The sequence below is a fragment of the Somniosus microcephalus genome, chromosome 1 (assembly GCF_052327205.1).
Source record: "Somniosus microcephalus isolate GS21.2 chromosome 1, FLI_Smic_1.0, whole genome shotgun sequence".
Taxonomy (NCBI): domain Eukaryota; kingdom Metazoa; phylum Chordata; class Chondrichthyes; order Squaliformes; family Somniosidae; genus Somniosus; species Somniosus microcephalus.
Window position 1 is genome coordinate 341,323,032 of NC_140987.1, and position 25,982 is coordinate 341,349,013.

At 47.9% G+C, this 25,982-nt stretch overlaps 1 protein-coding gene across 3 annotated transcripts in view; it reads right to left on the reverse strand.

Annotated features, from left to right (window-relative positions):
* The window catches only part of LOC147124941 (connector enhancer of kinase suppressor of ras 2), a 1,271,510-nt gene that overhangs the window by 326,051 nt on the left and 919,477 nt on the right, over window positions 1–25,982 (reverse strand). Inside the window, exon 12 of one of the 3 annotated variants that reach the window (XM_085995047.1) lies at window positions 2,689–2,775. The exons of the other annotated variants lie outside the window; for them this stretch is intronic. Within the exon in view, the coding sequence (XP_085851173.1) occupies window positions 2,689–2,775 (87 nt within the window). The remainder of the gene's footprint in view (window positions 1–2,688; window positions 2,776–25,982) is intronic. 3 annotated transcript variants of the gene reach the window in all.

Consider the following 25,982-nt stretch of genomic DNA (forward strand, 5'->3'; position numbering starts at 1 on the left):
CACAATGAATGGTAGGATCCTAGGGAGGACAGAGGTTCAGAGGGACCTTGGTGTGCATGTACATAGATCCCTGAAGGCAGCAGGACAGGTAGATAAGGTGGTTAAAAAGGCATGTGGGATACTTGCCTTCATTAGCCAAGGCATAGAATATAAGAGCAGGGAGGTTATGATGGAGCTGTACAAAATGCTAGTTAGGCCACAGCTGGAATAATGTGTGCAGTTCTGGTCGCCACACTATAGGAAGGATGTGATTGCATTGGAGAGGGTGCAGAGGAGATTCACCAGGATGTTACCTGGGCAATTGGACAAAGGTTGCAGGATGTGGAAGCACTAGGAGGGATGTTTGGGAGTGTTGAAAAGGAGGTGCCAAGTAAAAGTAGGAGATGAGCATTAGCATTAACACTAAGGGGAGTCTTGGGGTATGAAAATGGGGCTCTGGGCTTTGCAGTGGTGGAGTTGGGATGTGCCAACATGGCAGATTTGGGAACACTGGGGAAGGGGGATTGTTATTGGATTGCACTGTCATGGGGAGTGTGGGACAGTGAAGGGCAGCAGGGGAAAACTAAGGTAGAGGTACTGAGGGCAAGGGTGTAGGTGTGGGAGTGGTGAGAGGGGATAAAAAGCTGGGAGTGGTGTAAAGATACAGTCCTTGGGGTGCGTGAGAGAAATAATTCCCTTCATTCCACAGAGTGTAGAAAAGCATTTCCACAATAGTGGCCTGGGGAAACCTTTTTTAAATTTAAAACAGATATTGCTAAGTACTACAGATCACTGCTGGGGAAAATCATCCCCAATCCCTCCCTCCCGACTGTCACCCAACATGACCAAACCTTGAGCCTCAGGTGTTCCTCCCCCAACCTCCACCCAAGTGACATTACTGACTTAAAATTCATTAAGTGCTAACAATAACGCTATTAACATAAAAAGGTAGAATAAAAGGAAAAATGGATGCTAAGCCAAAGAAGAAGATATTAGAAGAGCTGACCTAAAGCTTGGTCAAAAATGTGGATTTTAAAGAGGAGAAGGAGGTGGCGAGACAGAGGGGTTTCGGGAAGGAATTCCAGCGTGTGAGACCACCAATATGGAGTGAAGGGAAGAAAGATGCACAAAAGATCAGAGTTGATGGAACAGCGAGTTCAAACTAAGTTGTAGGGCTGGAAGTGATTACTAAGATAGGGAGGGATGAAGCCATGAATGGATATACACACAAGGTGGGAATGTTGAATTTGAGGCATTGGGGGCCTGGGAGCCAATGCTGGGTGGAAGCTGACCAATCTAGGCCAGCGAGAACAAGGGTGATAGGTGAATGGGACTTGGTGTGGGATACAATATGGACAGTGGAGTATTGGAGGAGCTGGTGCTTACAGAGGGTGGAGGACGGTAGGCCGGCAAGGAAAGCATTGGAGTAGTTGAGTCTGGAGGTGAGAAAGGCATAGGCCCGACTTGAATGTTCTGTGGACAAAAGCCATTCGTGGGAATGCAGCTGGGAAAGTTCTGAGATTAAGTAAGCAACAGCTTAGGAGTTACGTTTGATCGCACCCTGTCATATAGACAACATCTCCAGAACCTTGGGTAGAAACTAAAGAGTAGGGTCAACTTGTTCCAGAAACTCACCGGATCCACATGGGGAGCAGACGCTCAAACCCTCCGCAAGGCAGCACTCGCCCTGGTGTATTCTACAACGGAGTACTGCTCTCTGGCATGGCTATCAAGTCTGCATATCAAATCCAATGATGGCCAGTTGAATTCTACTATGAGAATTATCACCGGTACGCTTTTATCGACACCAGCACCTTGGCTGCCCGTACTTGCAAACATTGCACCACCGCACCTATGGCACGAATATGTGAATACAACTGCTATACCAGCAAAGACATGCCGATCCAGGCCGACTTGAACACCCTACCACCAAGCCGTCTCAAACCTGGAAGGCCATTTTGGACCGTCGCCAAAGCCCTTCAGCGATCTCTCCTCAGCCTTGATGACCGATGGCAAAATGCTTGGAAGAACTGCGACATATGGAATGGATTCCTTATAGAGGACCTCACAGTACAACCTGAAGGATCAAACCTTCCTCGCAAACAGGGGACAACCATCAACTGCCTCAAAACTGATCATGGTAGATGCTGCCACCTTCTCCATAGATGGAAGATTAAAGCATCCCCATCATGCGACTGTGGAGCTCCTAATCAGACCCTGGAGCACATCATTGAGCACTGCCCTCAGAGGAAATATGCAGGCAGCTTACAAGATACCCACGCTGTTACATCGGAAGCTTTGGCCTAGATATCTGACTTAGATATTGACATTTGATTTGCTTTGCTACTACCATACAAAAGAAGAAGAAGCAACAGCACTAACTAACTTGGAGAGCAAGCGTGGAGGACTCAACAGAGGTAAGTAAAATAAACTGGTAAGTTTAAGCTTGACAAAAAAAACCTGACAGAAAGGAAAGATGGACAGGCAAGATGGAAATGAGATGGAAACAAATGTCAGAAAATGTTACAGGAAGGAAATGCAACATTTACAGGAAGTAAACACATGCTCAAAACATTTTAATATATTATAGATACAGACTATACATGGTGGTGCTGGTATACAGATAGCAGCACTACTTGTTCTGAAAGCCAATATCTATTATATGTTCGTTTTCTCCTATCCATAGGTCACAACAGCAGATATACTCACCTCTGCTACCTCGCTTATACATATAGGGCTCCTTGGATTCTCCCAGCCAACTGTACTCTGTTGGCATGGATACAGGCCTCAATTCACCTGGAAACAACCCAATAAGTAGTTGAAAAAACTCTTGTTTTTCAGTGCAAGTTAGTGTATGACTATGCTAAAGGGTGATTCTGTGATTGAGCACTTTCAGGGGCAAATCATGGGTGCGCAGTGTGTTATTTTCCTTTCATTAATGTTAATGGATGGAAAATTTTGGGCTAAATGCTTCAACTTCTTGATACACACTCATTACGAGCGCCAGTCCCCAGGGGGAGCCTAGATCATGGCATCACGCCCAAAGACTCTTTTAGTAGCTAAAGTCATTAGATTTAGATAAAAAGGATGTGTCAAATAGTGAAGCCTAGATGTTACTGTTGTTGATCTTAGCGGGTGAACCTATGTGATATTCCCCTCTCCAGTATTTTAATGCATGCGTTAACCCCTTTATTTTAACTAGGTTACTGCATCTGCTAAATTGGGGAACAGACAGATGTTACAGAGTTTGTCTACTAATGTCATTTACATAGTGTTATATCCCTTCTATTAACTGAAAGTGTAATTTAAAGCATTTCCTGAATACCATATTTACCACAGAAACATCCTCTTTCCACTTTACAAACCCTTATCTAAACCTTCACATAAACTAAAGTTGAAGCACAGCTTCTCTGTACGATACATTAACACTATTTTGGACTACTGCTCATGAACATTCTTTGTACATGGCTATATAATAATGGAATCCTTTTTAAAGAACCATTTAAAGCATGCCACAAGCATGCCCTATATTTGAAATGTGAGACAGTATCTAATCTTTTGTATTGATGTGAATGATACACTATCAAATAGACAATGCACTGTGCTTTAGGTTTGTGAATGTAAGGGGGAATTACCAGAACTGTGTTGAAGTGACATGGACTTTTGTCTGGTTTAACTTCAACTTTTTCCTGCCCAGCACCCTTATCTTTGACTCGTCATTATCCTTTTCTATTTTTACATTGAACATGTTGTGGTCACTACTTCCCAACTTTTCTCATACTCTCATTAGTTATTTACCCCACTTCATTTTCCAGGACTAAATTGAGCAATTCTTCTTTCCTTGATGGACTGGAAACAAACTAATCGAGGAAGTAATCATGAAGACCTTCTAAAAGCATTCCCCATTTTTACTACATGCATTACATTTATTCCAGTCCATCGTGAGATAGTTAAAATCACCCAATATTATTGCCATGTTGTTCTTGAAGCTCCCGCTGAACTGTCTGCAGATCTCCACTCCACTTCACACCAAAAATTGCATAATTTCACTCTCTATTTCTTAACTCTGTCCATATGGATTGTGTCCTAATGCAACCCATGAGGATAGGATCACATTCACACACTGTGATAGAATCCTTCACTAACACTGCCACCTCATCCCCTTTGTGTCCTCCCTATCTCTCGTGAAAAAGTTATAACTAGGAATATTAAGCTTGCAGTCATATCCAAATGTAATCCATGTCTCTGCTACAATTATATATCATAAAACCTCATAGATATTAATGCTTCCAGCTGTCCAATATTGTCATGAATTACATAGAATATAGAGCACAGAACAGGCCATTTGGCCCAACTAGTCTGTGCTGGGGTTTATATTCCACATGAGTCTCCTCCCATTCCATCTACCTCATCTCAGCTTTTCAGCATATCCTTCTATTCCCTTTGCTCTCATGTATTTGTCTAGTTTCCTTTTGAAAGCACCTAAGCTATTTGCCTCAACCACTTCCTGGGGTAGCGAGTTCCACATTCTAATCACTCTCTCAGTAAATACATTTCTCCTTATTTCCCTATTGGATTTATTAGTAACTATCTTGAAATTATGGCCCCTAGTTTTGGATTCTCTCATTCATCTACCCAATCCAACCCATTCATAATCTTTAAAAAAAACTCCATCAGGTCTCCTCCAAGTCTTCTCTTTTCTAAAGAAAAAAGTCCCAACCTGTTCAACCTTTCCCGATAGCTGTAATCTCTCAGTTCTAGTATCAGCCTTGTAAATCTTTCTCCAGTGCTTCTGTGTCCTTTTTATAGTATGGAGACTAGAACTGTGCACAATACTCTTAGTGCAGCCTGACTAGGGTCCTAGGTTAATATAACGTCACTACTTTTTAATTCTATATCCCTAGAAATAAATCTCAGTGCTTTGTTAGCATTTTTAATTGCTTTGCTGACCTGTGATGCTGCTTTTAATGATTTGTTCACCTGTATCCCTTTGCTCTGCTACGCTATTCAGTTTCTTATTTTCTAAGGCATAGGTGATATTTCTGTTTTTCCTACCAAAATGCATGACCTCACATTTATCTATGTTGATGTTCATTTGCCACTTAGCTGCCCAGTCTACAAGTTTTCTAATATCTTCTTGTATTATGTTGCATTCTTCACAATTGGTTTGTGTCTTCATATCCATAACAGTCAATCCTCACTCCAATTTTATGGAACCCTTATTCTTTGTCCTGGCTTTATTTAAATTTTTTGTTATTCCTCTTCAATGGTGTTTTATCTCCCACTACCTCATAGCCTGTATCCTTCCCTTTCTCCTCTGGTAGTATTTTTTTACTATTGCTCTTCTGCTTTAAATCTCAATAGCTTTATAATCCTGCTATCCCTTACTAGTCTCAAACCAAACTTTCCTCACCTCACCCAGCAGCCCAACCCTCCCATGAAATGTTTAAATGCTGCATATGTGAGGATTATAACATAGAGAAAGGCAGTGGTATGAACAAAGTGAAGGAGGCCTATGAAAAGGGCCAGCATGCTGGGAATCAGCCTGGATTCAGGAAAAAGCAGCTACCAGTCAATAGGAGAGGCAAACAAGTGGGAGTTGCTGAACCACACAGTATGCCAGTGGAGCCTGCTGTGAAGAAGAGAGTGAGAGGAGGCTGACTGGAGGCAGTGATGTTTATGCTTTTCTGTGTGGAGGACCCCCATAAATACTGGTGGGATCTCAGAGACCCCACTATAAATATGAATGGGCTCCCAGAGACCCCCTGTAAATACTGAAGGGCTCCCAGAGACCCCCTGTAAATACTGAAGGGCTCCCAGAGACCCCCTGTAAACATTGAAGGGGTCTCGAAGATCCCCTGTAAATATTGAAGGGGTCTCAAAGATCCCCTGTAAATATTGATGGGCTCCCAGAGACCCCCTGTAAATATTGATGGATTCTTGGCGACCCCCTGTAAATATTGATGGACTCTTGGAGACCCCCCTGTAAATACTGAAGGGGTCTCAGAGACCCCCTGTAAATACTGAAGGGTTCTCATAGACACCCTGTAAATATTGAGACATTCACAGAACCTCACTGTTTCCAAAAGACAGTGTCAGCTGCCTGAAGGATAGTGCTACTATTGCAGAAAATGTATTATTATATGGAGACAGAGGTAGGTCCGTTCCCCGACCCTGGTGGGGGGGCGGCATTCTGGGGGTTTTTGTATGGGGAGGGCGCTGATGGGTGGGGAGCTTGGGGAGCTGGGACAAAGCACTCCTGCTCCTCCTGGCCCACAAGCAGTGTTGTAAAGGCACTTATCTTCTCCCCGAAGCTGTCCTCACCTCACATCAGCTGCCGGGTTTCCCGAGGCCTAGGTAACCCAGCAGGCCACAGGTAAACCTGTAAAACTGGTTAAATCAAAGGCTGCCAGCCTCATTAAAATATTTAAATTGCCAACCCGCCTCCCTGGAGTGGGTTGGCTGCCCGCCCCTTTGTCTTGCCTCTGTAAAACCTGGAAGTGTGCGGGTTGGAGGTGGGTTGGGGTTGGAGTTTAGATTTTTTTAATTTTAACATCTGACCCGAACCCAACACACCCATTTTTATGTGCTAAAATTCCACAATGTGCTAGTGAGCCAACAAAAAACATACAAAAATCTGATGTCAAAGGGACCAGAATCTGATGAGTTTGTGGACCTCCTGGGATGCCCCCTCCGTCCTCCTGGGGACCTCAGTTTAACAGAACTGTGGTGTAAGGCTACGTAGAGCAAATAGAGTTAAAATTACAGGAAACACTCAAAAATTAAATAATATAATAAAGAATAGCAGAGATTTTACCAGTCTTTAAACATCTATGGAAATGAATGTTATTCTAGAGAGAGTGGAGTGTTCAAAAGGGGAGAAAGGAATAAACCAGGCAGTAGACCAGTCAGCCTAATATTGGTAGTGGGTAAGCTTCTAAAGGCCTTAATACTGGATGAAATGAATACTGACTTCGAAAGACACAGGTTAATGAAGGACAGCCAGAATGGATTTGTATAAGGCAAATTATATCTGACAAATTTAATAACATTCTTTGAGGAAATAACAGATGAACTATTAAAGGGAATGCAGTAGATGTTGAGTATATGGATTTTCAAGATGCATTCAATAAGCTGCTGCAAAGGCTGCTTGATAATAAAATTGAGGCAAATGGTCTTAAAGGGCCTGTGGTAGCATGGATAGAAAATTGGTTAAAGGACAGAAAAGAACAGTGGTTAACGAACACTTTTGAGACTGGAGGGAGGTCATCAGTTATGTCTCCCAGGAATCAGTGTTGGGACCACTGCTCTTCTCTGTCTCTCTTATCTTACAGAAGGTTGTTCGGACACAGAATGTCCGATCAGAAATAGTGGTGGAAGCAAATTCCATAATAGGTTTTAAAAGGGAAGTGGATAAATATTGGAAAAATAAAATAGTAAAAGGGGACAGGGAAAGGGCAAGAGTGAAGGTAAGGGCATGAGAGTAAGTAGCTAGCTGACATAGGTGGAATGTCTGATTGGCCTTTTGTGCTGTAAAATTCTACAATTCTATAAGAAAACATGGCTATGAAACGAGTAACAGAAAAAGGGGAACCAAAGCACAAAGATCAGTTGGCAGGAGAGATTCTAAAAATACAGCATCAAGGCATGAATGTAATTCAAATGGAAAATAGTAAACCGAACAGAAAATCATTGAAACCAGACAATAAGTTAGAGATTAAGCTATGATGTTAAAAAATGAAGGGGGAGAAATTGGGTATAGCCCCATTTGGGGCGTTAGAATTGGCACTGCGCAAATTTTATCGCCAGGCACAACTTATCGCCACCTCGAGCGATATTGGGTTGCTGCGTCCCTAAAGGTGATTGCGGCGTTGTTTCAGGCGCTGCACGGGGGTCTTAAGGCGCTAACCCGGCGGCGCTACTCAATATGTTGGCGGCCGGGCGCAGCGCAGGTGCTGTCAATAATCGATTACCCCGAGACATGCTGGCGCCGGCCAGCTCTTAAAAGGGCGGGTCAATTAGGAGCAGCAGCCACACTCTGCGCTTTGTAGGCCTCAAAATCGGTGCTGTGCTTTCTGTGGTGTTCCAAACTTTGAACATATGGAGAGAGTGAGGCAGAGAGCGGAGCGCTTTACTGATGGGGCATTGGATGCTTTGGTTGGCGAAGTGGAGCGCCGGCGAGCTGTGCTGTACCCCGACAATGGCAGGAGGCCTCATCAGAGCGAGTACCGCAGGGCTTGGAGGGAAGTTTGTCAAAGAGTCACCTCAACCAGCGTGGTGGCCAGGACTCCTGTGCAATGCAGGAAGAAGTTCAACGACCTCACTCGGGTCGTTAGGGTGAATGCCTTTTTCGCCATCTTCTTCATCCCTCCATCTGCACCTGACATTATGGCCAGAGGGTGCGCGAAGCCCCAATGGCCATCTGTCAGCCAGCACCCATGGCCCTTTCTGGAAACACACACGCACATTCAGCTCAATGCATAATGGAAGGGCTATTCTACCATGGGGGGCTTGTGATGACAGCTCAATGCATAATGGAAGGGCTAATCTACCATGGGGGCATGTGATGTCAGCTCAGGCCAGCATGTTTCATCACTTCCCGTCCTTTCTCCTGCAGGCCAAGCTGGCCAGGAACCGGAGGGAGCAACTTTGCACCGGAGGAGGCCCTCCTCAGCTGCAGACACTGACGGACCTGGAGGAACGAGTCCACCAGATTGTTGGAGGCCGGATGACTGGTCCTGTCACCACTGGAGCTGCCGACCCCATTGTGCACAGTGATGGTAAGGCCATCACCTTTATGAACTCTCTCCTTCCACTTCTTTCCCCCACCAGCATGCTTTTTCACTCTGGACCCATGTCAGAGCATTGCAGCACTCATGCATCCCTTGCTGCCACCCTGTCCTTTCGCTAAAGCCACTCTTCAACCTCCCTGCTTTCAGATGCTGCATCACCAGCTCGGGAGCCGGGCCCTCAAGCTGCCACTGCCACTGACTCCGGAGGCGATGAGCAGGAGGAAGCTGGACCATCCCTGCCACCCTCAGGCGAGCCAGCCCCTCTGCAGACTGGGGAGACTACTTCCCTGGAGGGGAGCGGGGGGGAATGCTCTGAGGAGGAAGCAGTTCCAGGAACCAGCGGGCTGCAGCAACGCAAGGGGGGTAGGGAAGCTCGGGGGCCGTCTCCCCGGAGGGCGAGTCAGGCCGCGAGTACTGCTGCACAGAGCGCAGAAGAGGTGCGCTCCCTCGCAGAAATGAGTGCCCAGGCTCGGCTCAGGCACACTGAGCTCATGGCTGCAGTGGCAAGGATGCCTGAATCCATCGAGACACTGGCAAGGGGTGTCCAAGACTTCGGGGCAGCACAGGCAAGGAGTGCGCAGGACTTTGGGGCAGCACAGGCAAGGAGTGCGCAGGACTTCGGGGCAGCACAGGCAAGGACTGCGCAGGGCTTCGGGGCAGCACAGGCAAGGAGTGCGCAGGACTTTGGGGCAGCACTGGAAAGGACTGTCCAGGACTTCGGGGCATCATTGGAAAGGACTGTCCAGGGCTTGACCGAAGCAGTGGAAAGGACTGTCCCGGCCTTCAGCGAAGCACTGGAAAGGACTGTCCAGGGCATCACCGAAGCACTGGCACCTGCCACGCAAGTGCTGAGTGCTGCCACGCTGTCACTCGCTGGTTTCATGCAGACGCATATTGAGGCCACGCGACCAATGACTGCTGCCACCCTCGCTGGATCAGGCGGGATTACCCGGGGCCCTTGCAGCACCACAGCAGGGCATCAATCTGTGGACCAGCCGATTGGTGCGCATGCTGCGGTGCTGCCCCGTCAGAGTGCCAGTGTGTCGGTCAACCAGGGAGCTGCTGTCCGCTCTCAGGATGTCAGCATTCCTAATGCCACCGCTGGCACATCTCCACTGCAGCTGCCACCAGCTGCAGGACAGACTGCTTCCACCCATGCACAGCTGGGGCAGTCAGCATCCGGGCCCTCCAAGGCCAGAGGTCGTCCAGGACGTCCCTCAGGGACATCTGTGCTTTCGGACAGTCAGCAGGCCTCCCCCAGCCTTGATGCAGCCACTGGGGTCCGATTACGGAGGAGCTGCAGGGAGGGAAGGGGCCGATCTCGCAAGAGAAGTAGATCACCATCAAGGGGGAAAGAGTAGAAGGTGCAGCTGAGACGTCTTATTTGTAGAAATCAAGGCCGTGGATGCTGGTCTGAATGTTAGTAATGTTTTGGATAGTCTCCCGGGTGTGCGAGGCACTTATGTGTTAGTTTTGCTTTCTGTTGCCATTGCTTTGTCATGTTGGAAGGAAGCACATTTAGCAAAATAAACAACTTTTTAAATTTACATTGGCCATGTCTGATATTTACATTCACTGCCCTTCATAGGCTTTGGGTTATCCGGACGGTTCCATTCCTCCTCATCGAATGGCACCAAGCATTCCATCAGAGGGGCCTAGAAGCGGCTTGTTATCAGCCTCTGACGGACGGCCCTTCCAGTTTGTACCTCCCTCTCGTCTTGGTCCTCCTCCTCCTCCGCTGGTGCTTCAATGTCTGGTGGCATTGGCTGGGTGCGTAGGATGGCAAGGTTATGCAGCATGCAACAGACTACGACGAAGTGGGAGACTCGCTCTGGTGAGTACTGCAAGGCGCCTCCGGAATGGTCGAGACAGCGGAACCGCTGCTTCAGCACACCGATTGTGTGCTCCACAATGTTCTTCGTCGCCTGATGGCTCGCATTGAAGCGCTCTTCAGCAGGAGTGCTGGGTGAACGGAGCGGGGTCATCAGCCATGGGCACAGAGGATAGCCCTTGTCACCGAGAAGCCAGCCTCCTGGGTGAGCCGGGGCCTTGAATAGGTCTGCAACTGAAGTCTGGCGCAGGATGAAGGCGTCGTGGCTGCTGCCAGGGAACTGCGCATTGACTGCGAGGATCAGCTGTCGGTGGTCACAGACCAGCTGAACATTCAAGGAATGGAACCCCTTGCGGTTGCAGAAGTCCTCCGGATTCAAAACAGGCGCCCGCAAAGCCACGTGCGTGCAGTCAATGGCGCCCTGCACCATGGGGAAGTCCGCTATTGCTGCGAAGCCCTCTGCGCGCTCCCGCTGCTTCTCCAGTGTCACAGGGAAGGAGATGTATTGCCACCTCCTTTTAAATAGGGCATCTGTTACTTGACGGATGCAGCAATGCACCGCAAACTGCGATATGTTAGCGATGTCCCCAGTTGCGGCCTGGAAGGAGCCGCTCGCATAGAAATTCAGGGCAACAGTCATCTTGACAGCCACCGACAAAGAGGTCCTGCACCTTATCTGAGGCTGCAGATCTGGCTGAAGCAGGTGGCACAGCTCAGTCACCACCTCCTTTCTGAAGCGCAGCCTTCTAAAACACTGCTCCTCTGACATGTTCAAGTAAGAGAACTGCTGTTGGAAAACCCTGGCAGCGTAAGGTCTGGTGTGGCGATGTCTGTTGGCCCTCCTCCGTCTGGCCATTCCTGCCCCTCTCTCCCTGCGTCTCTGTGCCCTTTCCAGATGGTTCAGCAGCAGGACGTTCCCCTCCAATGCAGCCCCCATAATAATAGCGTACAAGAAATTGTAAACATTGTAAATACTCACCAGCAGCAAGGTGATGGTCAGAAGGCTGAAGTTCCTCTGGCCAGCGCTGGCTCACTGGTGCAATGGCTCTCAGAGTGCAGCTCAGCAACTCTGTGAAAGTCTCGAGGAAGTTGTGCTCCCAAAATGGTGCCGCTTTTATACCAGTGCAGTCCCCTTTAAAGAGCGCCCCCCCCAGCCCGAGAGCGACTGGGGAACGTTCCAGGTAAGCAGTCCTTATTAGCGCCAGGCGGAACGGAGGGGCGCAACATTGAATTTCCGGTCCGGGGCGCCCAAAAGGCGTTGCACACTGAAATGACGTCATGATCTGCCTGCGCCCGCGAGCGGGTGCTAAGGGTTAGCGCCGGCGCAAAATGCCCACTCAATATGGGAGGAGGTGCTGGGTTCACTGCGCCCGGCCGAAAGTTGGTACCGCCCCACTTCTTGGCCTCTTTAGGCACTAATTGGAGGCGCTGCCAACCGAATTTCTCCCCCAAAGGGTTCAGAGCTGTTCAGAGAATCCCTTGAAAGAGGCAAGACAAGCGTTAGGATAGGAAAAAGCATCGCATATTAGATTTAAATAGGGTAAAGCAATGTAATCATGTATATGGGAGCAATGCAGCGGAGACTGTTTTTGACAGGAGAAAGTTACGGGAATTCAATACATTTCCAAAGGAGGGAACAGATTCAGGGGGAAAAAAGGCAAGAAGCTGAAAATAATCAAACCGAGAAAACCAAGCTTGAAATATCAAACAATAGGCAAGAACTTGGCAGGAGAGGATTTAAGGGAGCAAGTTGAATAGCTCAGGACACAGGAAGGTCACAAACCCTACTTGAGAGAAGAGGTGAACTTGAATAAAAGAGAACACTCAAGTGACAGGTTCTGTACAACAAAGGGAAATAAAACATGCCACAAACAGAAGCAAACTGTTAAAAAAACACTTAAAGTTGTAGGAAAGTGAGACGTGACGTCCCAATGACAATCTCAACCAGATGACAAGAAGTTAATTTATTTTGTACAGTTGAACTATTGTGAACTGAACTACGTGCATATCACGAAGTCTAAGGCCAAGATTTTCCGATCGTAACCCATTAAAATGAATGGATTACAGTTAGTGTTGCATTTGGAAAACCTAGTCTAAGAGTCAAATCAAGAAAATTAGCATATTACACCTCGTAATTTAAAATTCAAGTTATTGTTCTCTCCTATTGGTGCCATATTTGACCCCAAAATGAGCTTCCGACCACATATCCGCAGCATATCTAAGACCGCCAATTTCCACCTCCGTAACATCGCCCGTCTCCGCCCTTGCCTCAGCTCATCCGCTGCTGAAACCCTCATCCACGCCTTTGTTACCTCTAGACTTGACTATTCCAACGCACTCCTGGCTGGCCTCCCACATTCTACCCTGCATAAACTTGAGGTGATCCAAAACTCGGCTGCCCGTGTCCTAACTCGCACCAAGACCCGTTCACCCATCACCCCTGTGCTCGCTGACCTACATTGGCTCACGGTTAAGCAACGCCTCGATTTTAAAATTCTCATCCTTGTTTTCAAATCCCTCCATGGTCTCGCCCCCTCCCTGTCTCTGTAATCTCCTTCAGTCCCACAACCCCCCCGAGATATCTGCGCTCTAATTCTGCCCTCTTGAGCATCCTTGATTATAATCACTCAACCATTGGTGGCCGTGCCTTCTGTTGCCTAAGCCCTAAGCTCTGGAATTCCCTGCCTAAACCTCTCCACCTCTCTACCTCTCTTTCCTCCTTTAATACGCTCTTTAAAACCTACCTCTTTGACCAAGCTTTTGGTCACCTGCCCTAATTTCTCCTTATGTGGCTCGGTGTCAAATTTTTTGTCTTATAACACTCCTGTGAAGCGCCTTGGGACGTTTTACTACATTAAAGGCGCTATATAAATGCACATTGTTGTTGTTGTTATTTTTTATTGTCAACTGTGGAAATACAATCAATTGTTGAATGAATGTTCCTTTGCCTATAATACAACCTGAAGTCTGTCTGCTACATTATTGAGGAGGTGAAAGGTAATCTGCTATCGTGCCAAGAGCTGAACCCTGTCAATCATTGGGAATCAAATAGAGACATTTCAAATCAAAGACTAAACAGTAATTCTATACGAGTTTCCCCAAACCAGTGCCACAATGTATAGCAAGAATAAGGTACAATGAAATTCGAAAACTACTTTTCACTCTCAACAGTGACTTATAATAATCAGCCTCTGAAACCAGCTGCTGTTAGCTTATTGTGATCACCATGGTAATTAGTGCAGCTTAGTTGTAGAGATCACTTTAGTGGCAATTCCACAAAGCTGAAAAAGAATTGCCACAGTGTTAACATCATTAAACTGCAAGACCTGCTAAATGAATGGAGAATGACATTACTAGTAGGCTGTTAATTGTTAACTGTACAGGATCCTGACGATGATTCAATGGCCCCGATTTTCGGCTTGTGTGGGGAATGGTCGGATTTCCCCGAATGTGGGGTTTCTGACACACATAAAAAAGTGTCAGCCAGCTCCACGCAATTTTCCCTCAAGTGGCCAATTAATTCCCAGCATGTGGGAAGCCTTGCTAATTGTCCAATTTGAGTCAGAAATCCCCACACTATGATGTCATCATTCGTGGTGCTTTCAAAGTGTCCAGCAAGCTTCTCCACCTCTGTAGGCTTCTCAACCACTCTTGCACAATGGCAGAGGAGCCTGCACCAGCTGCTGCCAGTGGCAGAGGCCGAGCTGCCTCCAAATTCGACGAGGCTTCACTGCAGGCATTATTGGATGGGGTTAGGGCCCACAGGGAGGTCCTCTTCCCTAGGTCAGGGAGGAAGAGGCCTCCCACTGAGACCAATGCTGCATGGATGCAGGTGTCAGCAGGTGCCAACTCGCTGGGAGTCACCAGAAGAACCTTGGCATTACATCTCTATCTCCTTCCTTTACTCCCCCACAGTACCATCCAGAGCGCCCGTCCTCACTGTGGAGGAGGAAGAGGCTGTGCAGCCAGACTCCTCAGAGGAAGCTCCAACCTCTGAGGGCGCAGCGTCAGCAGAAGTAAGCGCACCCAGCACCAGCGCAGACACTCACACCTCAGGGGGACCTTCGGGACATAGAGTAGAGTTGTCACCTGGTGTTTCACAGCTCACAAGTGAGCCTCAGCAGATTCTGGAGACAGGGACAGCAGTGGAGAGTCCTCGTCGGAGGGCACTGGACTCTGCCAGCTCAGCTCAGCTGTGCTGCATGACGACCCTCTGCCTCTGGGTCCATCCGCAAGAGAAGAGGTGATGGATCTCCATGCACAGATGCAGGAGTCTCTGGCAGGTTTTGTCTCCAGGGTCGCTGCGAGTGCTGAGCAAACGAAGGAGTCCATAGCGACCATGAGCAGAGCCTTTGTGGAGTCATTGGCACATGAACGCATCACCATGGAAAGGTTGGCAACCTCCATGCAAGAGATAACTCACCAGGGTACAGAAAACATGGTGAGTGCTCATAAGAGAATGACATCTCTTGAGGAGCGTTGGCCATCTGTTGAACAGAGAAACCAGATCTTCATGGAAGTCCTTCTGAGTAGGACTGCCAGTGCAGAAATGGGTCCCACTGGCCCCCTAAAGCGCAGCAAGGTGCTCTCAAGCCACTTCCAAGCGCTGGCCCCTTCTGGCCTGTGCAGCTTCAGGTGAGTGAGCAGCAGCCTGGTGCTCCTGGTGCTCATCCTGCTGTTCCTGGTTCTGCTGCTGCCGCCTCTGCTGTTGGAGATCATCTAATGCCAGGAAGGGAACATCCCAAAGGCCTCCCATGCTTCTGGCAGATGCCTCCGTTGAGGGGGCGCTGAGTTAGGGTGGTGAGAGAGGCTTCCCAAGGAGCTCACACTGGAGAAGTGTGTGAGGCTCCAACTTTCTGCAGCTGCTCCTAAGGCTTCAAAAAGTTCCCCCAAGCCTTGATCAACAAGGTCCTGCAGCCTGCAAATGCTGCCTATTTAAATCTCTTCAGCCCTCAGCGACCTGCTGCTGCAAGCAAGCAAGCCAGCTGTTTTCACGCCAGCTCTCAGCAGCGGGGTTCCCCGCAGGCGTGTTTCATGTGGGGAAAGCCCCAAAGTCGCAACGGCACGGGAAAATCCACTTCAACAAGCAGATAATTGCTTGTTAGTGCTCCGACGACCAGTCCCGCCAGCGGCAGCCGGGAGTGAAGCGGGGCGCGCGGAAATGGCAGTCCGAAAGTCGGACGGGGCGGGGAATCAGGCGGGGGGGTCCCGGCTCGCTTTTTCGCTGATTTTCGGCCCCCGGCCGCATGAAAAGCCGCCCGACGGCGGCCAGAAAATCGGGGCCAATGTATCTGCTGCACTGCTCAGGTTGCTGCAGCATTTTAAACAGCTATGCAGTGCTCTGTTCAAGGGTGCTAGTTTTGGGTTTGAGAGCAATGAATCGAACAAGATAGAAGTACCAGCAATCTCTTTGTGAGCATTTAACATTCTGAGCAGCACACGGGGGACAGGAAGGCTGAGCCTCTCTTTTGCCCAGGCGCTGCTCTGAATGTTAGTGCTACGATGAAATTGTTAGTAATTAGCTGTTCACAGTGGTGAGTGCTGAGCAGTGGCATCACAGGATCAACAGGGAGTGCTACCTTCTTGGTGGACTGATCAGTTGGCTGCTGGCCATATCAATCACTACAACAGGATTCCACTGTGCTTCTAACTATATGTAATCATTTTTTTAAAATCGTCAAGAGGTCAGATAACAACAAAACAAAAGAGCTGTAAACATGAAATTATTTTCTTAACTTGTTAGGTGGCACCATCTGCATTAAGCTTCAACTTTTCCCAGTTCTGACAAAAAGACATTTCCGAATGACATTATGCAACTAAGTGAATCGTTCTCGATCGAATGAAAATAGTAAATTTAAAAGCAAGAGGTGAAAGGGAGGTTGTGATTAGTGTAACAGCATTATGCACAATAGCATTTCTTTCAGTGCAACAACTTAGCTGCAATATGCCCTGATGCAGCTGCTCAATTGCTGGCTGGCACTCAACTAGCACTAAATAATAAAGATTTGCTGTATTCTAACAGTGTACTGACAACTTGTTGAAATGCATGAGTTGCTGTGTTGTCCTGTAAGGTATCTGCATTTGCAAAAGATGCAATGGAAGTCCAATTCTTGACCTGAACCCTGCATGTTTCAAACCAAGTAGATCTTAAGATGGCGAGGGATTTGTGAACTATCTAGATTATTAGAGAATGGAAAGAAGAATCAAAAGAGCTTGAGTAATGGGATAGAAAAAGGGGAAGTGTAAACAGAATGGCTGGAAAGTGACAAAATATCCAGAGACAGGTATGAAGATTGTATTAAGACTTGTGTGTACTAAGGAGGCCTGTCTCCAGAATTTTAACACAAACAGCCGTAGACACCAGAAATAGGTTCATCACACAATGTGGGTTTGAATGTGTCACTGTTTCCACGCTTTATCCCGTGGTAAATTTAATGAAACAGATAAACTGTGATCACAGGACAAAGGGGTATGGATTCAAGATAGTCAATCTTTACGCAAGGGTAGAGATTGATAGGATTTTTCTTCTTAGAGTAACTGATGTGTAAAATGCTGCCCATCAGAGTCAGTCAGAGTGAATTCACTGAGCTCCTTTCAAAAGATGCTGGATGATTATCTGGTAAGAAAGGGGATGAAAATTATAATGATACATTTAAGGCCAGGGGATGAAATAGTTTATGGAAGTTTTAGCTTGGGTTAAGTGGAGGCCATGATGGTGTAGTTGTACACGGCACACTGGAGGCAATGGGCCTGTGATGGGACGGGGATCTGTCTCATTTCTAATCCTGACGGACTCTGTGGCCCAAATTTTCTGATTCTGTTACATTTTCCTTGGCTGCTATCTGGTGGCGTAGGAAATGTGGGGTAGCAGGGGGATTGGAGGGTAGCAGGGGGATTGGAGGGGGAGGGGGGAGAAGGAGAGCCATTCCACCAGCTCTAAGCCTCTCTTGTGTCTTCCAGGATTAACCACTGGAAGTGATGGTAGACAGTCACCCATATTTGGTAGGGTATATTCAAATATAATATTGATGATAAAAGTACAGTCATCTGATGTATTAATGCCTCAGCAATGGCAAACATCTGGAATGCCACTGCATTCATTGTGCCCAATGTTGCTAAAATTGTGCAGGAGGAGGGTAAATTTTAAATTCCTCTCAGGCTGAGTGCAATTAATCAGAAATTTAAATTGAAAAGGTTTTTCTTCAGCTGCCCAACATGCAGCCAGTGACAGTCCACTATAGGTGCCGGTACCTTGCAGCTGCGATATTCCTCTTTACCATTCGCACCACACCCACCCCCACAGAAAACTGCTGGGAGCCCACCTTCAATTTGATAATGAACCTGACCGATGGAGTTTGCGCAGAGTGCAGTGGGCATCATGAGATCTGAATGGGGATGTTCGCTGATGATTGCACAGTGTTCAGTTCCATTCGGAACTCCTCAGTAAATGAAGCAGTCTGTGCTCACATGCAGCAAGACCTGGACAACACTTGGCCTGGGGTGATGAGTGGCAAATAACATTCAATCCACACAAGTGCCAGGAAATGACCATCTCCAACAAGAGAGAGTCTGGCCATCACCCCTTGACATTCTAGGAGACTACCATCGCTGAATCCCCCACCATCAACATCCTGAGGGGTCACCATTGACCGGTGCTATCAAGCGGCACTTACTCACCAATGACCTGCTCACTGATGCTCAGTTTGGGTTCCGCTGACCATATTACAGCCTTGGTCCAAACATGGACAAAGGAGCTGAATTCCAGAGGTGAGGTGAGAGTGACTGCCCTTGACATCAAGGCAGCATTTGACCAAGTGTGGCATCAAGGAGCCCTAGTAAAACTGAAGTCAATGGGAATCGGGGGGGAAACTCTCCACTGGCTGGAGTCATACCTAGCACAAAGGAAGATGGTTGTGGTCATTGAAGGTCAATCATCACAGCCCCAGAACATCACCGCAGGAGTTCCTCAGGGAAGTGTTCTAGGCCCAACCATCTTCAGCCACATAAATGCTGTGGCAACAAGAGCAGGCCAGAGGCTGGGTATTCTGCGGCAAGTGTCTCACCTCCTGACTCCCCAAAGCCTTTCTACCATCTACAAGGCACAAGTCAGGAGTGTGATGGAATACTCTCCACTTGCCTGGATGAGTGCAGCTACAACAACACTCAAGAAGCTCGACACCATCCAGGACAAAGCAGCCCACTTGATTGGCACCCCATCCACCACCTTAAACATTCACTCACTCCACTGCTGGCGTACCGTGGCTGCAGTGTGTACCATCTATAAGATGCACTGCAGCAACTCGCCAAGGCTTCTTCGGCAGCACCTCCCAAACCCGCGACCTCTTCCATCCAGAAGGACAAGGGCAGCAGACTCATGGGAACACCACCACCTCCAAGTTCCCCTCCAAGTCACACATCATCCTGACTTAGAAGTATATCGCCAATCCTTCATCGTCGCTGGGTCAAAATTCTGTAACTCCCTAACAGCACTGTGGGAGTACCTTCACCACACGGACTGCAGCGGTTGAAGAAGACGGCGCACCACCACCTTCTCAAGGGCAATTAGGGATGGGCAATAAATGCTGGCCTTGCCAGCAATGCCCACATCCGATGACTGAATAAAAAAAAGACACAACACCTACATTCTAGACCATACTCCCACTAACCTGCTGACCACACAACATCCCTTCCTGGCCCCCAAGGCAACTGATATTGTGAATGGTTCGCTCTCCTCTGATCCAGTCCTTCTCCCTTTCAAAACTGCCATCATCACAGCCTTCCTCAAAAAACCATCCTCGATCTCTCTGTCCTTGCAAACTACCCATCTCTGACATCCCTTTCCTCTGTCAAATCTTTACGCGTGTTGTTTGAATCTCTCTAATCAGGTTTCTGTCCCAGCTGCAGCACAGATGTGGCCCTAACTAAAGACACAATGGCTGTGACCATCCTTAAAACCAATCTCTTTGACCAAGCTTACGTTTGTGCTTCCGTTAAGAAGTGCCTTGGAATCTTTCTATGTTAAAGGTGCTATATAAATGCAATTTGTTGTTGTTAAGAGACCGGTCAAATTATTTTTGATTGCCATGCCACTAGGGGGAGAAGTACAACCTCATTTTGTATGTAACTTGTCACACAGTTGTAAACATTGAGGTGAATGTTAACCCCCAATAATGGATGAGTTGGGGTCAGGTGAGATTTAAAATTTTTAAATCTTAAACCTGACCCCAACTTGCCTCCAACCAGCCCACTTCCAGGTGTCATGGAGGCGGAACAAGGGGTGGGCAGCGAAACCACTCCCGGGAGGCGGGTTGGCAATGTAAATATTTAAAAAGGGCTGGCAGCCTCTGATTGAACCTGTTTTGCAGGTTTAATGCTGACTGGCTGGGTTTCCAGGGCCTGGGAAACCCAGCAGCTGAAGGGCGGTGAGGACAGCTTTGGGGAGAAGGTAAGTGCCTTTACAGCACTGCTTATGGGCCAGGAGGAGCAAGAGAGCTTCTGCTGGGCACCCAAGCCCCGCATCAAACTCCCCTACCCCCATTCAAAGATCCTGGGGTTATGGATCGGTCCCTCATCCCCCGGTCGGGGATCGGACGTACACCCCTACGCTCCCAACAGCAGCTGCAGGCTCCCTACCTGTGCCTGCAGCCTGCTCTGGAGTTCTCCCCACCTGATTGGAAGCCAAGCCTGTCAATCAGGCTGACTTCTGGACGGGGAACCTGTCAAGGAGAAAAGGCGCATGCGGTGGAGTTAAAACTCCACAGCATGCGGAGAAACCCGGATTTCCGGGTCCCGTCCGAAACTCCACCAACCACCCACCTACCCATCAATATCAGGGCCATTGTATCTTGAAATCCTGTTTGGTCAGCTGCTGTCTTTGATCAAGTTTGAAGTCTTTTTTAACCCGCTTTTCTCCAAATTCAATATTCACAAGTATGAGGGGGTATAATTGGGGGTCCTATATCCAAGGTATCTTCAGTGGATATTTGCTTGAGCAAGCAGTTGACAACTGAAGCAAGCCGAGGAGGAATGCAACAGAATACAAGGCGACATTAGAAAACTTGCAGACTGGGCAGTTAAGTGGCAAATGAACTTCAGCATAGATAAATGTGAGGTGATGCACTGATAGGTAAAATAGAAACATCACCTACATCTTACAACAACAACAACAACTTGTATTTATATAGCGTCTTCAACGTGGTAAAACTTCGCAATATGCTTCACAGGAGTATTATAAGACAAAAAAATTGACAATGAGCCACATAAGGAGAAATTAGGGCAGATGACCAAAAACTTGGTCAAATAGGTAGGCTTAAATGAGCATCTTGAAGGAAGAAAGAGAGGTAGTGAGGCGGAGAGGTTTAGGCAGGGAATTCCAGAGCTTAGAGCCTAGGCAGCTGAAGGCACAGCCACTGTGGTTGAGCGATTATAATCAGGGATGCTCAAGAGGGCAGAATTAGAGGAGCGCAGATATCTTGATGGGTTGTTAAGCTGGAGGAGATTATAGAGAGGGAGGGGCAAGGCTATGGAGAGATTTGAAAACAAGGATGAGAATTTTGAAATCGAGGCACTGCTTAACTGGGAGCCAATGTAGGTCAGCGAGCACAGAGGTGATGGGTGAACGGGACTTGGTGCGAGTTAGCACACGGGCAGCCAAGTTTTGGATGACCTTAAGTTTACATAGGGTAGAATGTGGGAGGCCAGCCAGGAGTGCATTGGAGTAGTCAAGTCTTGAGGTAACAAAGGGACTAAGGGAATAAGAAACTGAATGGGGTAGAAGAGCAAAGGGATCTCAGGATACAGGTGAACAAATCATTAGAAGCAGCATCGCAGGTCAGCAAAGCAATTAAAAATGCTAACAAAGCACTGGGATTTATTTCCCGTGGTATAGAATTCAAAATTAGTGAGGTTATTTTAAACTTGTATAGGACCATGGTTAGGCGACACTTAGAGTATTGTGTATAGTTTTGGTCTCCATCTGCAAGATCCTGCAAATCCATTGGCAAGATAAGCGCACCAACGTCAGTGTACTCGCTCAGGCCAACATCCCCAGCATCGAAGCTTTGACCACGCTCGATCAGCTCCAATGGACGGGTCACCTCGTCCGCATGCCCGATACGAGACTCCCAAAACAAGCGCTCTACTCGGAGCATCGACATGGAAAGAGAGCCCCAGGTGGGCAGAGGAAACGCTTCAAGGACACCCTCAAAGCCTCCTTGAAAAGGTGCAACATCCCCACCGACACCTGGGAATCCCTGGCCCAAGACCGCACAAAGTGGAGGAGAAGCATCCGAGAAGGTGCCGAACACCTCGAGTCTCTTCGCCGGGAGCAAGCGGAAGCCAAGCGCAAACAGCGGAAGGAGCGCACATCAACCCAAGCACCCCACCCACCCGCCCCTTCAACCACCGTCTGCCCCACCTGTGACAGAGACCATAGGTCCTGCATTGGACTCATCAGTCACCTGGGAACTCATTTTTAATGTGGAAGCAAGTCATCCTCGGTTCCGAGGGACTGCCTAAGAAGAAGAGATGGTCTCCATACTATAAAAAGGACATAGAAGCATTGGAAAAAGTGCAGAAAAGATTTACAAGGCTGTTACAAAAACTGAGAGATTACAGCTATCGGGAAAGATTGAACAGGTTGGGCTTTTTTCTTTAGAAAAGAGAAGACTTGGAGGAGGCCTGCTCGAGTTTTTTTTTAAAGATTATGAATGGGTTGGACAAGGTAGATGTGAAGAGAATGTTTGCACTTGTGAGAAAATCCAAAACTAGGGGCCATAAATACAAGATAGTCACTAATAAATCCAATAGGGAAATAAGGAGAAATTTCTTTACTCAGATAACGGTTGGAATGTGGGACTCGCTACCACAGGAAGTAGTTGAGGCAAATAGCTTAGATGCTTTCAAAAGGAAACTAGACAAATACATTTGGTGCAAAAGGAGCTGCATAAAAGGGGCTCTGCAAAGGGGCTGTGTAAAAGGGGCCGTGTAAAAAGGGGCCGAGTAAAAAGGGGCCGTGTAAAAAGGGGCCGTGTAAAAATTGGCCGAGTAAAAAGGGGCCGTGTAAAAAGGGGCCGTGTAAAAAGGGACCGTGTAAAAAGGGGCCGTGTAAAAAGGGGCCCAGTAAAAAGGGGCCGTGTAAAAAGGGGCCGTGTAAAAAGGGGCCCAGTAAAAAGGGGCCGTGTATGTAGTGTATGTACTTTGCAGAAGGAACTATATTCTGCAGCCCCTGTATACTGCAGTACCAGTAGTGACCACCCCTGTATATAAGCCTGTGTAGTAACTTTTGCATAGTAGTTCCAGGTTGTCTCCACTCAGTAAAGACCTGTTATAACCAACTCCTGCAGTCCGTGTCTCAATTATACACGGACATAATACTGGCGACGAGCAGATCCGAACTTACCTACAGTCTGCACCACCTCATGGGGATCCATCCCTGAAGCGAAGTTATCAGAGGTCGAGGCCAGAAGGAAGAAAAAAAATAAACGAACAGAAGAAACGGGCGTCGACCATGGGCATCCGCCTCCGATTCATCGGAGTTGAAGATTTGCAGGAGAGGCTGTCGAGAGCGGGGCTTGGTTATCCTGTCGATGGTGTGTCAGCTAATCGGGCTGGTGGCAGGTAGTACACTGATCCTTCCTGGGCTGCGGCGATCTAGAGCTCGATCGGGTGGCTTTTCAACGGGGCCGAGCAGCGTTGTCGGGAAGAGGAGAGAGAGAGAGAGGGTGGAGCACACAGGGCGCGGCCGGTGCTACGAAGCCGGGCAGCGTACAGACCCGAGAAGAGGGAGACAAGTGTCCCGCAGGGTTGCTCCGACGACGGGGAAATAATAAAAATTAGAAGCGCAGAAAGCCGCGAGGAGCTGCAGTTTGCCACGGGAACCGCGGAGAGCGGCGTTAGCAGCAGCGCGGGGGGGAAGTGCGCGAAGACCATAGGGCGTTGCCATCAAGGCATAAAACGCCAGCAACAGCGCTAGCAGCAACGGAGAAGACAGAAAGCGCGGGAGGCGCCATCTTAATCCAGCGGGGAAGAAGGCAAAGCGCGGGAGGTGCCATTTTGTTAAATCGGGGAAGAAGGCAAAGCGCGGGAGGTGCCATCTTAGATTTCCAAGATGCCGAAGACTGGCAATATCACTGCCTTCGATAATGCAATAGAAGACTGGACCACGTATGTGGAAAGAGTCGAGGTATATTGCGAGGCAAACGAAGTAGCCGATGAGAAAAAGGCATCGGTACTACTAAACTTAATGGGCGCAAGAACGTACGGCCTATTGCGGAACCTGATTACTCCAGCCAAACCGAAGGCGAAGAGTTTTAACGAAATTGTTGATATCCTACAGGAACACCTAAATCCTACACCGCTGCTGATAGCAGAAAGATTTAAATTCCACAGGAGAAATCAGCATAAAGATGAGAGCAATGCTGATTACCTTACGGAACTACGCAAGCTATCAAAGCACTGCCAGTTCGGAGCAGGACTGGCAGATACCCTACAGGACAAATTTGTCTGTGGACTCCTGAGTGAAGGAACCCAGAAGAGGTTACTCTCAGAGAAAGAGCTGACGCTAGATAAGGCTTTCAGTGTGGCAGTATCGTACGAAGCAGCAGCAAGGGGAGCTGCGGAAATACAGCAAAAGCCACAGGAATACGGCACCCATGAAATGACACGGGGATTTGAAAAATGTTATCGCTGCGGCAGAACAACCCATGACCAGAAGGATTGCTGGTCCAAGGACAAAATATGCAGGCAATGCGGAAAGATGGGACACATTGCACGAGTTTGCAGGTCCGGGAAGAAGACTAACGACAACAAAAAGGCTACTAAGGAACAGTACAGGAACGTACAAAAGATGACGGACAGTAGTTCCGAAGACCAGATGAGCGATAGTGAATCCGGGAACAAGAGACTAAGCTGTCTCAAACTTCACAACATAATCGCAAAAGAGGATCACCGAACCATTTGGGTCACCCTCACGATAACAGGGTCCCAAGTCAAAATGGAATTGGATACAGGATCAGCTCTGACCGTCATGAATCGACGAGACTATGAGCGGCTATTCTCACACATACCCTTGAAAGAGACATCCATTGTCTTGAAGACGTATACGGGGCAAAAAGTTTACCCCAGAGGAAAAATAAGGGTGCCTGTCGAATACAACGGCAAGGAAATACAGAAATTGTATCTGTACATACTGCAAGATGGCGGACCACCGTTATTGGGACGTGAATGGATCAGAAAGATAAGTTTAGACTGGCACTCCATTCAGGCACTGACGGTGGCTGGTAAAAAGGATGACGACGTCACTCCTGGACGATTGTCAACAATCTTAGCTAACGCCAAAGAGGTATTTCAACAAGAACAACAAGAGGGATGAGGTCCTGCATCAAGAATTTAGGGAGCTAGGTAACAGATTAAAGAGCAGGACCTCAAAGGTTGTAATCTCTGGATTACTCCCAGTGCCACGTGCTAGTAAGTATAGGAATGGGAGGATAGAGCAGATGAATGCGTGGCTAAAGAGTTGGTGTAGGGGGGAGGGTTTTACTTTCCTGGATCACTGGGCCTGCTTCTGGGAAAGGTGGGACTTGTACAAGTCGGACGGGTTGCACCTGAACCAGAGCGGGACAAATATCCTTGCGGGGAGGTTTGCTAGCACTGTTGGGGGGGGTTTAAACTAACTTGGCAGGGGGATGGGATACAGAGGGGAGCTGAAATAGGGGGGGATGTGCTGCCAATTATAGAGAAAAAAACAAGTCAGCTTGGTAGACAGGGCAAATATATAAGGGCAAGGCTGGATGGCATCTATTTTAATGCAAGGAGTCTTGCGAATAAGGTGGATGAACTGAAGGTGTTGATAAACACATGGGAGTATGATATTGTTGCTATCACGGAGACATGGTTGAGGGAAGGGCAAGACTGGCAGCTCAATATTCCGGGGTACAGAATCTTCAGGCGAGACAGAGGGGGAGGTATAAGAGGAGGGGGTGTCGCAATATTAATTAAGGAGTCAATTACTGCAGTAAGGAGGGATGATATATTAGCAGGGTCCTCTAATGAGGCCATATGGGTGGAGCTTAAAAACAAAAAGGGGGCAAGCACTTTGCTGGGAGTGTACTATAGGCCTCCAAACAGTCAGGGGGAGATAGAGGAACAGATATGTAGGCAAATCTCAGAGAAATGTGCAAATAATAGGGTAATAATAATGGGGGATTTCAACTTCCCCAATATTAACTGGGATAGTCAGAGTGTGAAAGGCTCAGAGGGTGTAGAATTCTTAAAGTGCATCCAGGAGAGCTTTTTGAGCCAGCATGTAGAAAGTCCTACAAGAGAGGGGGCGGTACTGGACCTAATTCTCGGGAATGTGGCCGGCCAAGTGGAAAAAGTGC